Source organism: Podarcis vaucheri (assembly GCF_965113315.1).
Source record: "Podarcis vaucheri genome assembly, chromosome: 7".
Classification (NCBI taxonomy): domain Eukaryota; kingdom Metazoa; phylum Chordata; class Lepidosauria; order Squamata; family Lacertidae; genus Podarcis; species Podarcis vaucheri.
In genome coordinates this window covers 25,896,925-25,914,246 of record NC_138765.1, presented here as the reverse complement: position 1 = coordinate 25,914,246, position 17,322 = coordinate 25,896,925, and the positions used below count along the sequence as shown (strand labels likewise).

Here is a 17,322-nt window from a genome sequence, read left to right as displayed (position 1 = left end):
CGAATGCAGGCTTTCGCTGAAGCCTGGAGAGCGAGAGGGGTCGGTGCGCACCGACCCCTATCGCTCTCCAGGCTTCAGGAAGCTCTGCGCAACCCTCGGGAGACTGGCTCCGAGGGTTGCGCAGAGCTGCCTGCAGTCCCTAGCTCAGTACAGCTCTGCGCGGCCACCGGGAGCCGGGGGTGAAGCCCCGCCCCGCTCCCGATGGCGGCGCAGAGCTGCCTGCAGTCCCGGGACTCCAGGCAGATCTGCGCCGCCATCCGGAGCGGGGCGCTAAGTCCCGCCCCGCTCCCGATGGTGGCGCAGAGCTGCCTGCTGTCCCGGGATCAGCGCAGCTCTGTGCGGCCACCGGGAGCCGGGGGCAAAGCCCCGCCCCGCTCCGGATGGCGGCGCAGAGCTGCCTGCAGTCCCGGGATCAGCGCAGCTCTGCGCCGCCATCCGGAGCAGGGCGGGACTTAGCGCCCCACTCCCGGTGGCCGCGCAGAGCTGCCTGCAGTCCCGGGATCAGCGCACTTCTCCCCATCACCAGCCCCACAAGCTCGGGGGACAGCGGGGAGGCAGAGCGTGCCTTCCCACTGTTCCCCAACCTGGTTCTTCCAGCCCCGCACCTGGGGGAAAAATATTTCCCCCCCTTTATTTCCCCCCAAAAAAACTAGGTGCTTCCTATGGGCCGGAGCATCCTATGGGGCGCAAAATACGGTAATTCTAATTTTAGGGGGAGGGAAACCTGAACTGCTGGCTCTGCTGTGTCAAACATCCAGCCGTCTGGTTCACTTCCCATAGCCAGCCACCGCCCACCCCCAAAAGTGCTTTTACTGGCTTTGAAATAAATTGTGGCTGCTTCCCTCAACACACACACAACCCCAGCCATTGTATTAATAGCCCTGGCTCTATTAGAATAAGTTGTAAAATGACAAATGGCCTGGCATTTGAGATGACTGCACCGTACTGTTTGTCTGAACTTGCTTGGCTCCTTTATCCCAAATCGCTTGAGAGGTGGAAATAAATATTCTTGGTTTCGCATCAAGCGAGCAAATGACTTGCAACATAGGGGTGAGTGAAGGAGGAAGAGAGGGAGCTGCTTCCTAGGGGAATGAGCGGTTATCCATTCCAAGAATGTGAAACGAGGAATCTATCTTTCTATATTTTGCCAAGCTGCATGGAGAGGGAGAGATGGCTTTGGCATGCCATTCTCTTCAGCAGGTGTGGAAGAAATAAAATTTGAGTTCCTACTTGCTAAAGTTGGTATTTATGTATGTGTGGAATGGAATACAGTGGTACCTCTGGTTAAGAACTTAATTCTTTCTGGAGGTCCATTCTTAACCTGAAACTGTTCTTAACCTGAGGTACAACTTTAGCTAATGGGGCCTCCTGCTGCCGCTGCCACAATTTCTGTTCTCATCCTGAAGCAAAGTTCTTAATCCAAGGTACTATTTCTGGGTTAGCAGAGACTGTAACCTGAAGCGTCTGTAGCCTGAAGCGTCTGTAACCCGAGGTACCACTGTAGAATGAAGGAGCAGGGGCTCAGAGACACTATTCCTGTTGCAGCAATTCCATATCCTGCCCTGGTGTTAAGCTTTGTTCCTCTGTTGACTGTAGCAAGATCTCTTCACTGCCACTGGGGTTGGAAACCAAGCCTCATGAGGAATGGTTGAGGGAATTTGGTATGATTAGCCTGGAGAAGAGAAGACTGGGGGGGGGTGATAGGATAGCCACCATCAAATATCTGAAGGGCTGTCCCATGGAAGATGGAGCAAGCTTGTTTTCTCTTGCTCCGGAGGGCAGGATTGTTCTGTTGAGAGTCTGTCAAGGCTGCGAACAGCAGGACTGTTGTGGCGTCCAGTCCACTTCCACTGTGCCAACCTGCTTCTCCCAGCTACAGCAGAGTATCTTGCACAGCAGTTCCTGTGTGGAAGGAATCTCAGCCATGCAGTAAAACTCTCATACAACAGCTGCTTCTACTCTATGAAGCTTTATTGTACAGCAGCAAAACAACAACCAGGAGATGTTGTTGTTTAGTCGTTTAGTTGTGTCCGACTCTTCATGACCCCATGGACCAGAGCATGCCAGGCACTCCTGTCTTCCACTGCCTCCCGCAGTTTGGTCAAAGTCAAGCTTCGAGAACACTGTCCAGCCATCTCGTCCTCTGCCGTCCCCTTCTTCTTGTGCCCTGAATCTTTCCCAACATCAGGGTCTTTTCCAGGGAGTCTTCTCTTCTCATGAGGTGGCCAAAATATTGGAGCCTCAGCTTCAGGATCTGTCCTTCCAGTGAGCACTCAGGGCTGATTTCCTTAAGAATGGAGAGGTTTGATCTTCATGCAGTCCATGGGACTCTCAAGAGTCTTCTCCAGCACCATAATTCAAAAGCATCAATTCTTCGGCAAGCAGCCTTCTTTATGGTCCAGCTCTCACCTCCATACATCACTACTGGGAAAACCATAGCTTTAACTATACGGACCTTTGTTGGCAAGGTGATGTCTCTGCTTTTTAAGATGCTGAACCAGGAGATAGCCAAGACATTATGCTTCTCCTGTCGTAGCCAAAACAGAAAATAAAAACTGTTCACATAACAAAGTACAAACCCGTATGCGAACACACCCCAGTGTCAGGACATCATTTCCCTTGAGCTGTTAACCCTGTAAGCTCTGGGTATCCTCACCCAATTGGTATCCTGAACCAATTGATTCACATTATAAGAAAGGAGATTCTAACTAAACATTAGGAAGAACTTTCTGATGGTAAGAGCTGTTTGACAGCTGTACAAACTACCTCCGAAGGTGGTGGACTCTCTCCATTGAAGGTTTCTCAACAGAAGTTGGATGGCCAAGTGCCAGGGATTCTTTAGCTGTGTTTCCTTCATTGCAGGGGGTGGGACTAGATGACCCTTGAGACCCCATCCTTCTATGATTCTAAGAACTGCCTTGTCCTCCCATGAGTGAATGTACTTATGCACTTCCATTCTGCCTTACTTCAAGCTGTTCCTTCTTGCAAGCCGTTTTAGGGCATAAGGGGACTTTGCATGGATATGTGTGTTTTCAAAATAGCTGCCTGACGCACAGAGCAACAGAAGCCAATAAGTAATTAATAGACTGTTGGCTGGAACATACCCAGTTGCCTGCGCCATCCTCTCTGCAGGGCTAGGTCGCTTTGATTGGGGCCGTCTGGAGCAAAGTCACAGCTCCCAGCTCTGCAGACTTGGCAGATGGACAGAATTGAACGTTGAATACATTGCTGGCTCAGCTGTTCTTGGGGTGTGTATGTGAAGAGTCTAGTAAAGAAGAATATTACAAGCTGGCCTCACCTTTGTGTTACCTTTGCTCAAGAAAACAGCTCCCAGTACGTTTCCAAGCACAAGTCAAAGTGTTGGTGCTGACCTTTATAAATGGCCTTGGCCCAGTATACCTGAAGGAGCGTCTCCACCCCCATCATTCAGCCTGGACACTGAGGTCCAGCTCTGAAGGCCTTCTGGTGGTTCCCTCCCTGCAAGAAGTGAGGTTACAGGGAACCAGGCAGAGGGCCTTCTCGGTAGTGGCACCCACTCTGTTGAACGCCCTCCCATCAGATGTCAAGGAAATTAACAACTATCTGACTTTTAGAAGACACCTGAAGGCAACCCTGTTTAGGGAAGTTTTTAATGTTTGACGTTTTGTCATGTTTTTAATATTCTGTTGGGAGCCTCCCAGAGTCGCTGAGGAAACCCAGTCAGATGTGGTATGTGTGTGTGTGTATAAATATATATCTTTGCATTCAGAAGGTGACCTCTAGATCACGGGTGGGCCCAGTGCTTCTAGAGAACAGACCCCAGAGAGAGATGGTATCTTAGATCAGGATTTGACCTTGGAGACACACCTCAGTGCTCTTCCTTCTTCAGAATTTTGATCAGCAGAAAGAACAGACCATCTTCAAACTTTGAGGACACCAGCTCCAAACACAGTACACTCTACAGCTGCTTCCCCGCGGCTGCAGACAAAAGATTCTAGAGCAAGTGGCTCCCCTTTTAGAGTGAAAGCCTAATTCATTGTGAGGGTGGAGCCAACAGCCTGAAGGAAGCCCAAACCCTATTTAAGACTTAGTCTGTGTATACAGCTTGCTGGAGCAACATGAGAGTTCTCTTTGCATGTGGGTGGGGGCATCATAAGGGGTGCCCCCTTTTCCTAACCCATCCTGGAAGCTGACACTTTGTTGTACCTTGGAATTTAACTCTTTGCTGGCCTGCCTTTGAGGAATATGAGTCTGGGCTGACCTAACTGCTCAGCAGATCCTGGATATTGACTTGAGTAGTATTTTGCTTTAGGGATCCAGCTGGGACAGGCCTGGGCCTGGGCCTAGACCCCTTTCCCCAGCAGGGACCGCTGCCTGAAACAGAACAGCTGGCCAGGGCTGATTGGAGTTGAACAACATATTGCGAGCGACTAATTCCCCACTGCTGCTCTTAATTGTCTCTGAAAATAACACGGAAATAAGCACTAAGCACACTGTATTGTAGCTTTACATGGCTTTTCTGTTAGGTGAAAGCTCGAATATAGCACATAAACTAACAGGTAGGGCAACATCGGGGAAATGGAATCACCTGCCACGTGAATGCAGCCAAACAACCCAGATAGAGAACTGCCCTCTTTTTTAATGTTGGGACACTTGGCCATCCAATTCTTGATTTCTTGCTGCTTCTTTTTAGCTGCAAAGCTGCATCAGGGCTGGAGAGCAGCCTGCTAATTGCCTCGTGGAGATATTGAACTGGTGGTGCGTCTTTTAAAAACTCCAGCAAAGGACCTTGGGGGAGCAGAGCTGACCGGTGTGACTTGGGGATGGGAAGGGGAAAGAGATTGTTAAACAAGTAACGAAATAATAAATAGGTTCTGCCTGGACTGCTCAGGGGCCATTTGCCTTTGCTCATTCTGCTTGCTCAGAGCTTTCTTAATATGCCTGCTCCCGTTGGCTCAGGGGGCCAGCATTAATTATTGCTGAAGCACTGCCCTGCTTGTAATCTGTGGCTTTAATGGAACAATAGGTCAGCACTCAACAAGCTGGGCTGTGCCAGTTAACAGGCTGCACACACACACACACACACACACACACACTTACGTCGAACCCCAGAGCCTTCAAGGCTTGGCATCCTGAGGTCTTAGGCAATAGAAGATGGTGTTTGTGTGTGTGTGTGTGTGTGTGTGTACACAATATGATCACTGCATGGGACAGCATAGCCCAGCTGCTGAACTCCGATAGCTTGTGGGATGAGGGCTTTGATGGATTTGGGAATGACTTTATTTTGCAAGGCTGAGGCAGCGCCATAAAGCCTTCCACCTTGCAGATTGCTACAGGCATTATCCCCCTCCTTAAAAAAAGTTGCAGTCATTTCTTTATTGGTAATGTTCTTAAATGCATTTAAAAATCCTCTTGCGAGGAAGCTTCCCATTGCAGTGAGCAGAACTCAGCAACCCCTCATGGTATGGGGGATCTTTTCTGATTTTATACTTTACATTTTTTATGAAGAGTCCAAACAGCATTTACCTATGCCAGAGATCCTAGAGAGTCACAGCCAGTCAGAGTAGATCAATCTTCCCCAACCTGCTACCCTCCAGTTCTCTTGGACTACAGCTGCCACCTTACCTGATGGTTGACCACAGTTGGAGGGTCTGATGTGAGTTGTAGCCCAACAATAAAAATCTGCAGGGTGCATGGAGTAGATAGACCAAAGGCAGCTTCCTAGGTCTAGTAGCCATTGATAGACAGCCTCCATGCAGTTGCATGCTCTATTTGAAAGCTGGTGGCCATTGCCACACCTTTTGGCACCACCTTCCTCCAGTTTGAATTTGAGAACTCCCAGATATGCAGTGTGCACACAGATACAGTTCATGCACACACCCTCTCAAAACATGCTCTGATTTACTGAAATGGCATTATAAAATGACCACCATAACCTCCGAGAGGGGGGTGCGGAGATAACATTAGTCTTCCATGCAGAGAGATAAGCACATATTCTCAAACACTGTAAAGCTCATTGCAAATTTAAAGTTCTGCATCAATGCTTAGTAGTGGCTCCTGAGCCCCATTTCACCAAAGTGCTAGAATGCAGCAACATTGTCTGCTCTTAGCTTGTTTTGTTTTGGTTTTGGTCCAGTTCTCTAGGTGAGTCAGATCAAAAAGATGCTCTCAAATAAGCCATCTCGTCTGTGTTGGCTGAGCAGCCTGGGGCAGGGATTGGGGAGGTGAGAATCAGGAAGGCAGTCTGTTATGTTCTGTAGAGATGACACATTCTGGGATAAAATACAGTCCCCTAAAATATGAGACATCTGTCAGCCCTACCTTCATCCATTAAAGGCCCTGTATCCCATTTAACAAGACCTTTGGGTGGTTGGTGCTTCCAGCCCATTAAATGTCGTCCTGTCCTGTAAAATTCTCCAGATGGAGCACCATTGAAATGATCCTAGTAGAAGTGAGACCAGTCAACATGCATGGATTTCAGTAGCTGGCTAGCATGTTGATAGGTGTGGGCTATCAGTTGGGACAGGGAAGGGAAATGTGCTTAAAAACGTTCCAGTTTGTCAGTGTCCTTCCTGAACTGTGGTGCCCAATGAAGTTGTCTGCAAGGCCAGTGAGGAATCTATTTGACCTTATGCTCTTGGCTGAGTTTGACATCCAACAAATATCCGGGTAATTGAAGTCCCCAATACTACTATCTCCCTTCCTTTTGCATGCTTGGCCATCTGTTCCAGGAAGGCATCATCTATGTCCTCCGTTTGGCTTGGGGATCTATAGTAAACTCCCACAATGAGGTCTCTGTTATTCTTCTCTCCCTTAATTTTGACCCAAATGCTCTCACTTTGGCTTTAAGGTTCTAAATCTTGGATCTCTTCACAGGTATACACATCCCTGACATATAACGCCACTCCTCCTCCTTTCTTGTCTGGTCTGTTTCTCTGAAATAGATTGTATCCCTCCATTATTACATTCCAATCGTGGGACTTATCCCACCAGGTTTCAGTGATGCCTATTATGTCATATTTAGTTTGCTGTACCAAGAGCTCAAGCTCATCTTGTTTATTTCCCATGCTTTGCGCATTAGTGTACAGACATTGAAGTCCATTAATCATTCCCCCGTGTCTCTTATTTAAGGATTTTTTCCTCCCACCACTAGGTCTGCATGCTGTTTGCTCCATTTGGTCTACGACATTTGGATGATCATCTTCATCAATTGATAGACTCCTACCTTCAGGAGCACTGTCTCCCTCCCCCATATTAGTCAGTTTAAAGCCCTCCTGATGAGGTTTCTGAGATTTTTGGCAAAAACATTCCTCCCAACCGTTGTGAGGTGCAGCCCATCGCTTGCCAGAAGTCCATCTTCAAGAAACTGCAGTCCGTGATCTAAGAATCCAAACTGTTCCTGTTTACACCATTTGCGAAGCCAGCTGTTCACTTCCACTATTTTTCCCTCTCTCCCTGGGCCACGTCTTTCAACTGGGAGGACAGATGAGATGACAATTTGTGCATTTAGTTGCTTCAATTTCCTGCCGAGAGCCTCGTAGTCTCTTTTGATCTTCTGGAGGCTATTGCTAGCAGTGTCATTGGTTCCCACATGAACCAAGGGGAAGGGGTATTTGTCAGTGGGTTTTATGATTCCTTGCAGTCGTTCAGTTACATCTTGGATCTTAGCCCCGGGGAGACAGCACACCTCCCGAGACATCTTGTCAGGCCCACAGATCACTGCTTCTGTTCCCCTCAGTAGGGAATCCCCTATCACCACTACACGCCTCCTCTTAGGTTTGGTCGGGGTTCTTCCATGAGCTGTCCATTCCAAGGTTGCCTGCACATTCCCTGAGGACTGACTTTGCTGCTCGTTTTCATATACCTGATCGACTGTAATGAGGGAGAGATCCTCAAATGGAGTCTGTTCTTCGTCTTCCATGCTAGGGGAGAGGACTTCAAAGCGATTGTGTATTTCTAAACAATCAGAGCGAACCCTGGGCCTCCTACTTCTTTGAGTCACGTTTCTCCATATATCTGGCACCTGTGTTGGTGAACTAGCCTCCTTCTCAGGGGTGTCCCCTGTCTCCTCCTTGGTGGAGATGGTGTTCTCTGTTGCTTCCAAGAAGAGCTCCAGCTCTCTAATTCGTTGGAGCGTAGCTGGACTTTGTCTTCTAAGAGGGCAATCAACATACAATTGCTGCAGGTAAAGCTGCCTGCAACCTTTGGCAAGATGGCAAACATTGCGCAGGAACCACAGGCGACTGCAGCTGTTCCCTCACCCTCCATCTTGAAAAAGTGTCGTTGGGGGTGGCTACAGTGGTCCTCCATCTTAAAAAGCATGAAGACAGGACAAATAACCCCCCCCAAAAAACCCTAGGTCTCCCCCAACAAACGTTTGAGACTAGCTCCCCTAAATCTAAAAGATGGATCAAACTGACCTGCAAGCTCTGATGAGCTCCTCCCACAGCTAATCACCTGACTCAACAGAAACCCTGCCCCCTCTGACCTTTGCACAGGGAGAGCAGCTAATCAGCCACAAGAAACACACACACGGGTGCGTCCTGTAGAGCGAAAAATACGGTATTTTACTCTCCCCTGGATCCCCCCCACCCACATCTTGTGGCCCTACAATACCCACCCCTTTAATCAGTGTTTATTTTTATTTTAAATATCTCGATGAGTCTAGAACCTGATGGGACTCCTGGGTTTTTTACAAGTTTCATACTAGCAGGGGAAACTTAAATTTGGGGAAACAGGGTGGGAGAGCAAGGAGAGCATTTGCAAATACTTTTTTGTCCAAGTTGTTATTTTCTGTTCTGTCAGTGGTGACAGGTAAGGTGGCTTTGCTAATTGAAGTGATAAAAGAAGTTGGGATGAGCCATGCAAGGAAATAATTATGAAGCGCTGGCATCATACTGAGATGCCCTTAACTTGCATGCTGATGGCTCTGACACTCTCCACTGCCACCTCCCCGTGTCCCTGTGTAAAGGCAACAGTTCCCCACATCAGAACGTAAGGGGCTTGCTGGATCAGGCCAAAGGCCCATTTAGTCCAGCATCCTGTTTTCACAGTGGCAACCCAGATGCCTTTGGGAAGCCCACAAGCTGGGAGTGTGTGCAACAGCACTCTTCCCATTTGGAGTTCCTTACAACCTGTATTCAGAGCCACACAGCTTCCGGCAGTAGATCTCAGGTGGAGACTGGGCAGCCATCTGTTGGCGGTGCTCTAAATCTGGATTTCCTGCATTTGAGCTAGATGACCTACAAGTTCTCCTTCAGCTCTTTGAAACGAGAGCTGTAAGGCAGGATGGATTTCAACGGTGGAAATACCTATCGATTGTGTCCTTTGTGTGCTTTCTCTGATGTTTTCTGTGTCCTCTTAAGATTTGTTTTGTGTCTCTCTTTCCGGGGAAAATATGCTGTCCTTCATCCCAGTGTTTCTTTTTGTCTCTATCCCACAGCTGGCTGTACTTTTGAAGAAGACGGGGACTTAGACCAGTGTGAGTATAGCCAAAGTGTTGAGGATGACTTTGATTGGCAGCTGACCCGGAGCTACCTCATGCCCCACCTGACATCTGATCTTCCTCATGGTGAGTTGGAACAAGAAAGAGTCTTGTGGCATTTTGTAGACTAGGAAATGCATTTAGCACCAACTTTCATGAACCATAGTCCATTTGTTCAGTTGACCAACTAAATGTGTATGTGTTAACAACAACAACAACAACAACAACAACAACAACAACAACAACAACAACAACATTACTTATACCCTGCCTATCTGACTGGGTCGCCCCAGCTACTCTGGGTGGCTTTCAACAGAAAATATAAAAAACAATGAAATGTATATACACATACACACCTGAATACCAAGGGAAGAAGAGGGAAAGTATTATTTTACAAAGTAAGGTCAAGGGATTCTCCAATAAGTATGAATAGGTCTATCACAGCAAACAAACACATAGGAAGATGCCTTTTTCTGAGTCAGACTATGTTGGCAGTTGTTTTCCAAAATATCTGAAGGGCACCGGGGTGGGGAAGACTGAATCATAACCTGGTTAGAAGGAACAGGTCTTATGCTCTATTCTAATATACATATATAGTTTTTGACAAGCATCTGGAGCAATTTGCTGCTGCATTAAAGTTTGCAGATGATGTAAAGATATGAGAGATTGGTGATGAATAATGAAGAGGACTTGGCAGTCATGTGCAAAGCTCCATGGATTGCTTGGTAAGCTTAGATAGTTCCAACAATACATGCATTAAGGTTTGAAAAACACCAAGGTCATACATCTAGGAATGACAATGCAGGTAATTTCTGGGGTTGGATGGAAACCGTGTCTTAAAAAGCAGAGCTGCTCTGGAAGCGACTTAATGGTCATCAGGATTTGACCTTTACACAGTTGGGTATTTTAACATCACACCAAGCAATTATTCTCCCCAGCTAGCAATTAGTTTCTTCTCTACATGAAATGCCTTGTTCTATTCCATAATGGCTGTATTTGGAGAATAACCTTTGTAGTCTTCTGCATAAGGAGCAAAGGATGTTGTCATATATCGTGGCCGGGTCAGATTATTTGTTCATCTAGCCTAACGTGGTCTACTTTTCTTGTCTACATTTTAAGAAGTTCTACAGGGACTTAGATAGAAGTGGGATCTTTAAGTGAATCTGTTCAGCCAGACTTAAGGGATGGACAGTCTTATTTTTGGTGGTGATGCTCCTTTGGTCATATAGGTCCTGACCATTAATTGCAGCATGGACATCTGTAGCTAGTTTTTCAAATGATTTGCAAGGCATCTCTCTATTGAAATTGCACAGTAAAATATGGGAAATGGTCTTCACAGAGAATCTAATCCAACAACCTCACATGAGTAAAGGCCAAAAGAAGAAATATGTATTCACAGCAGACTTAATGCAGCACATAGGTAGACTATGGAACTCACTCCCACAAGAGGCAGTGAACACCACCAACCTAGATGTCTTTAAGAGACAATTAGGCAAATTCATGGAGGTGAGGGCTATTGACGGTGAGTAGCTATGATGGTTATGATCTGCCTCCACAGCTAGAGGTAGTAATGATTCTGAAAACCAGTTGCTGGAAACCATAGGAGGGGAGAATGTGCTATTGTGCCCAAGTCCTGTTTGCAGGTTTCCCATGTGTATCTGGTTGGCCAGTGTGAGAATGGGATGCTGGACTGGATCGGTTGTTGGGCTGATCTAGCAGGCTTTCCTTATATTCTCAGGTTCTTACAACTGATGAAGTTTCATAATATATACAGAAAAAACAGAAAATTCAAAACCCGTGCTGAAAGTCTCGAAGAACTTATGGATTGTGTAATACTGTATTAAATTTGAAAAGTATGTGTGAACTTGACTCTCTTCTCTAATATTGAATAATTACTTGTGTCTCAGTGAGAAACAATCTGCAGTTTATTGTTGCAATGGTTTGTCTTCATTGTTATTTTATTTTCTGACCCTGGCACTGTTGCTTGAATGTTGCTTATTTATTAATAGTATTTATATGCTGCTTTAATCCCTAACTCCATCCACTTGAATTGGGCCCGAAAGCATACCTGACAACCCAGAACAGCTGACATAAGCCAGACTGAGTTTCTTGCATTGAGTCGAGGGTTGGACTGGATGACCTGTAAGGCACTTTCCTACTCTAAAATTTTGTGCTTCTTATGTGTCTGCTTCCATCTCCCAAGATCTATAAGGAGATGGTGAGCTGCTTTCTGCATCGATTTATCTTCAGGAGTGGTCCCATGTAGAGAGTGTGCTAGCCATCAGTCTTGAGGGTTAACGAAAGCATATATCAGCATAGTGGAATAGCACACTAAATAACACAACGGAAATGTGGAGTACACTGTGCTCACTGCCATTGTCATGTGGATTTGGCACTCACGAGCTATTGTGGGGGAAAGCAGAATGACAGTCCAAAGTAAGCAAATGAGTAATTCTCAGCAAAGGGGCTCCAGTCATTGTGCGATGGATGGTTTCCATAGCTGTAAATCCAGCAGCCTTATACTTTCTCCATTATTTTCGTGAGATAAGACATCTGACCCAAGAAATGGAACCAAGGACAGCCGAGGATGATAAATTGCATCTCCAGTGATATACCTTTATCACTATAGAAGGCTTTTAGCCTGCCTTTTATCTGGGGGGTTCAGACCATGCTAAATGTGCCATTTACAGAAACTTCTGCTCATCCATAGCTGCTAAGTGCCTGTCTAGATACAAAGGTTTTGCTTTCACCGAAGAAGCAGTATTAGGCGATACATAAATGACAACAAGTGGGTGATGTCACCAATCTGCATTTACGGAAAGTCCGCATTGCAGAATTTTCTTGCTTCTGATTAGCCATGGGTGGCTTCCCTCCCAAGATTAATTTGGAATTGGCTCAGCCATTAAGAGCATCACTGGAAAACTCTTGCATGGGGGTGGGACACCCACACATGCCCACACAAAACTTTTCTACCATTCTCTAAATGGACTTGCAGTGTTGGCATCTGAGTTGGCATTGTTGGGCAACTGCTGAGGCCTATACCCCTGCAGGGAGCCCAGTGCCAGCCCTCCGGCTCTGCTGCTGCAACCCTTCAGGGTTGCAGCGTGTGAACCTGCCCCTCTCCAAGTGAGTGAGCAGCAACAGGGGCAAATAGAAGGAAGAGCAGCAGCAGCCTCTGCTCACCTTGGCCTCTCCTTTTGGATGGTGTCATGTCCTTTGCCTTAGGGTCCCTGTGTTGGCCCGTGGAGCACTCTTGATTCAGACAACAACAACAACAACAACAACTTGTTATTTATACCCCACCCATCTGGCTGAGTTTCCCCAGCCACTCTGGGAGGCTCCCAATCCAATGTTAAAAACAATACAGCATTAAATATTAAAAACTTCCCTAAACAGGGCTGCCTTCAGATGTCTTTTAAAAATAGGATAGCTGCTTATTTCCTTGACATCTGATGGGAAGGCGTGCCACAGGGCGGGTGCCACTACCAAGAAGGCCCTCTGTCTGGTTCCCTGTAACCTCACTTCTCGCAATGAGGGAACCACCAAAAGGCCCTCGGCGCTGGGTCTCAGTGTCTGGGTGGAACGATGGGGATGGAGACGCTCCTTCAGGTATACAGGACCGAGGCTGTTTAGAGCTTTAAAGGTCAGCACCAACACTTTGAATTGTGCTCGGAAATGTACTGGGAGCCAATGCAGATCTCTCAGGACCGGTGTTATATGGTTCCAGCAGCCACTCCCAGTCACCAGTGTAGCTGCCGCATTCTGGCTTAATTGCAGTTTCCGGGTCACCTTCAAAGATGATGCCTCGGTCACCCCAGTTGAGAGGGAGTCCTTGGCTGTACCTTCTACACTGTTTTGGCCTAAGGTTGTGACTTTCCTGTCCATTTGAAGAGGACTTTCCTGTGGGCTTTCTTGTTTCACAACCACACGGAAGCATGAAACTGCACAATAGCCTACAAGCCCTTTAAAGATGGACTGCAGCTCTCCCAAGGGCATGGAACCACTTGAACAGAGCCCCCCTGCCAGCATTCTTAAGCCCTCATATGAGTCTAGTCCCTGATCTAGTCAGTCAGAGATACTGTTTTTGAATTGCTTGAAACCGTCAGAGGGGCCCCGTGCTTGGGCCCTGCTGGGCATCTAATTGTCCCCTGTGAGAATAGGATGCTGGACCAGAAAAGCCATTGGCTTCTTATGTCCCTTTCCTCCCTATTTCAGCCAGCAGGGTTCACTGGGATCTGTCCAAGGTGCTGATTTGCCTTGCCTTGCCTCTGACTCAAAAGAAGCTCTGGCAATGATTACTGCTTCCCATGATGGCGAAAGCCCCAGTCCAATAAGATAGGTGGCAGTGTGGCTAGGGTACAGAGAGACAGGGTAAGTGAATGGGTATCAGCTGCAGTGATGAGGAGGCAGTGAAGCTATTCAGGGAGGCCTCCTCCAGGCAATCTTTTCCAACTCCCCTTCAAAGCATAACGCCGGCACTGGCAAGGCTGCTTGAACATTACTTTATTTAATAACAGCCTTGATATGCCACTCAGTATCACTGCTCTCTGGGCAGCTTACATTAAAACAGCAATATTCAGAAAACAACCAAAAGAGACTATTAATTGCTGGATTAAAGTAAGAATCAGCCTAGTATTTATTTATTTTTTAGTGGCAGTGTAAAACATCATAGAAAAAGCACCCAGCATCAGTAAAAATATACAGTCCATCTAACTTTCAGTGAATTGAGAAGTTCTCACTTTAAAGGTCTGTGAGACTTAAAGCAGATCTTAACCTGTTGCGGAAACAAAGAAGGTGATAAGCGAGTCTCTCCAGAGAGAGCATTCTATAACAGAGGTCCCATCTGAGCCATACATTTAAAGTTACATACCATTTCAAGCAGTCATGGCAGAATTTTGGGAGCTGTAGTCCAGCAACATCATTATATTCCCATGATATTCTTGGGAGGAAGCTGGTAAAACATGGGTTGAACAAGGTAACTGTTAGGTGGGTTTGTGGATGATTGACTGACCAAACCCAAAGAGTACTCATTAATGGTTCCTCGTCATCCCAGAAAACAGTGACAAGTGAGGTGCCCCAGGGTTCTGTCCAGGGCCTGTTTTTGTTTAACATATTTATGAATGACTTGGAGGAAAGAATTGACGGGATGCTAATCAAATTTGCAGATAACACCAAACTGGGAGGGTAGCTAATGCTGCAGAAGACAGAATCAGAATTCAAAATGACCTTAATAGATTGGAGAACTGGGCACAAGCTAACAAAATGAATTTCAATAGGGACAAATGTAAGGTTCTGTACTTAGGCAGGAAGAACCAGATGCACAAATATAGGATGGGGGACACTGGGCTTACTAGCAGTACATGTGAACAGGATCTAGGGGTCTTGGTGGACCACAAGCTTAACATGAGTTAACAGTGTGTTGCAGCAGAAAAAAAAGCAATTCTATTCTAGGCTTCATCAACAGAAGTATAGTGTCCAGATCAAGGGAAGTAATAGTACCATTCTATTCTGCCTTAGTCAGACCACACTTGTAATACTGTCTCCAGTTCTGGGCACCACAATTTAAGAAGGTTGTTGAGAAGCTGGAAGGTGTGCAGAGGAGGGCAACCAAGATGATCAAGGGTCTGGAAACTAAGCCTTATCAGGAACACTTGAAGGAACTGGGTATGTTTTGCCCCTGGAAAAGAGGAGACTGAGAGGAGATCTGATAGCCACTTTCAGATATCTTAAGGGCTGTCACATGGAGGAGGGAGCATGCTTGTTTTCTCCTGCTCTGGAGGGTAGGACTCAAACCAATGGTTTCAAGTTGCAAGAAAGGAGATTCCGACTAAACTTTCTGACAGTAAGAGCTGTTTGGCAGTGGAACAGACTCCCACGAGAGCTGGTCTTTGGAGGTTTTTAAGCAGAGGTTGTGGTCATCTGCCATGGATGTTTCCTGCTTGGCAGGGGGTTGGACTCGATGGCCTTTGTGGTCTCTTCGAACTCTATGATTCTATGGATGCTTTTGCTCAGATTCCTGCGTTGCAAGGGGTTGGACTAGATAACCCTTGGGTTCCATTCCAACTCTTAAGATTCTGTGATTACCCTCCCAGAGCTACAATTTTTGGAGCAGATTAATAATTATCCCCTCTTCCCAGGCAATTCTAGGAACTGTAGCTTTGTAGCTGATGGGAGCTGTAGTCCAGCAACATCATTCAAATAAAGACATTCTAAGAGACAAGGCAGTGTCCTCCCCACCACAAAATATGCCAAATCCCTTGCAGTGAAAAGGATGCTTGATTTGTAATTCATCCAAGCATTACCAGTGGGGCAGATTTCACATTCAAAGCTGGGTAATTATCAACCTTGGGCAACGTAAGTGCTTGAAAATGTTGAGATGAACTGGTTACAACACCTGCTTCCTAGCTCAGCCCAGCAGCAGAGCAGTGCTTTCTCTGCTTCTTCCTGAGGCTGCCCACCTGACGCTTCTGCAAGTCAGCTGACTTGTGCTACATCAAAGGATGCGTTGACAAAGCAGCCGCCCATGTGGCTGTGTCTACTCGAGACCAGGGGAACAGGAAGCAACTCCCCAAGCGTTCAATAGGTTCAGATTCATTCATTTCTAGTCATTGGACCATTACAAAACAGAATTTATGAAAGTGTAACATAGCAGATGCAGACATTAGCCTGGACACAAACGACATCACAAACAAATTTAGAATGCCGAGTTTCCTTGGCAGATTGTAACTTGCCCCTTAAAAAAAAAAAGAGATTATTACCCGTAACAAATATGAAAATGATTAAAATGAAATAAAATGTGTTATGCAAGTTAAAAAATAAATTATGTAAAACCAGAATAAACTTAAAATTCGGACGCTTCCTGGCAAAACACAGCATTTTATCATTGAGCATTAAATATGAATTCATATCTATTATCCAGCTGGGTCCCAAATGAATATAAAATGAACCTCAGTACACATATGAGATTGCAGACATTCAGAAGTGTCACGTCAGAGGCCCAGTGATAATCTAACTTCACTTGTGAATGCCTCCTCAGAAACTCCACGTCTAGGTTTATGTCCAGGCTGGGACTTTGGCTTAGAAACAATGGTTTTTGCTGGCAATGGATTTGTTCTCTGCCCCCAAATTCTCCTTCCTAGTTTCAACTCTCACCTCTGACTCCTGTCTGGTTGCTGTGTACCACTCAGTGATTCCTCAGCAAGCCACCACAGGACTCCAAAGTACAGAACCCAAGTGGCCTTATTTTTTCAAATAAGGTCAACCTTCCATTTTGGTCCATGAAATAAAAATATACACAGAGCACAAACTTGTTGTAAAATAGCTGTTTATCCCCATCTGAATTGTTGACAAGATAATTGTTTTTGGTTCTTCTCTCCCCCCCCCCCCAGTTTTAAAGTAATTATTGAGCACCACAGGAATTTGAATTTCACATGCAAAAAATGGCCAATCTTTCTTAAAGAGATGCTGGCAGGATCTAAATATTGGCTTCTCAATGATATCTAGCACTGCTTATAATGCAAGGCGTGAGTGTCTTGAGATAGTGCCAACTGGAATCACTGCCACAAAATACCTTAAACATATTTTCTCTGTGTTAGCGTCTTAATAACTCTGTAAGCTGGTGGAAAGGGCCCTTTGGCTCAAAAACCAGTAAATAAATACTCCTCCTCCTAATAATTTTAAAAGACAGGTCTGGATTGAAATGACTACAGATTTTGGCTTAAACTGGAATTCCAGACAAAAGGCCACACAACCTAGTTTTGTTAATATGCTTAGAAATTGAAAAGAGAATGGGAATTCTATCGTTAGCCCATTTCTGGCTCTGAGCTGGAGCCCATAGAAGTAAATATTCTGTCTAGGTG

General features: G+C 46.0%; 1 protein-coding gene across 7 annotated transcripts in view; it reads left to right on the top strand.

Moving 5' to 3' along the window:
* Positions 1-17,322, top strand: part of PTPRU (protein tyrosine phosphatase receptor type U) — a 381,886-nt gene that overhangs the window by 144,669 nt on the left and 219,895 nt on the right. For all 7 annotated transcript variants that reach the window (XM_082231472.1, XM_082231471.1, XM_082231470.1 and 4 more), the window contains exon 2: positions 9,422-9,550. In XM_082231472.1, coding sequence (XP_082087598.1) covers positions 9,422-9,550 — 129 coding nt within the window. The remainder of the gene's footprint in view (positions 1-9,421; positions 9,551-17,322) is intronic.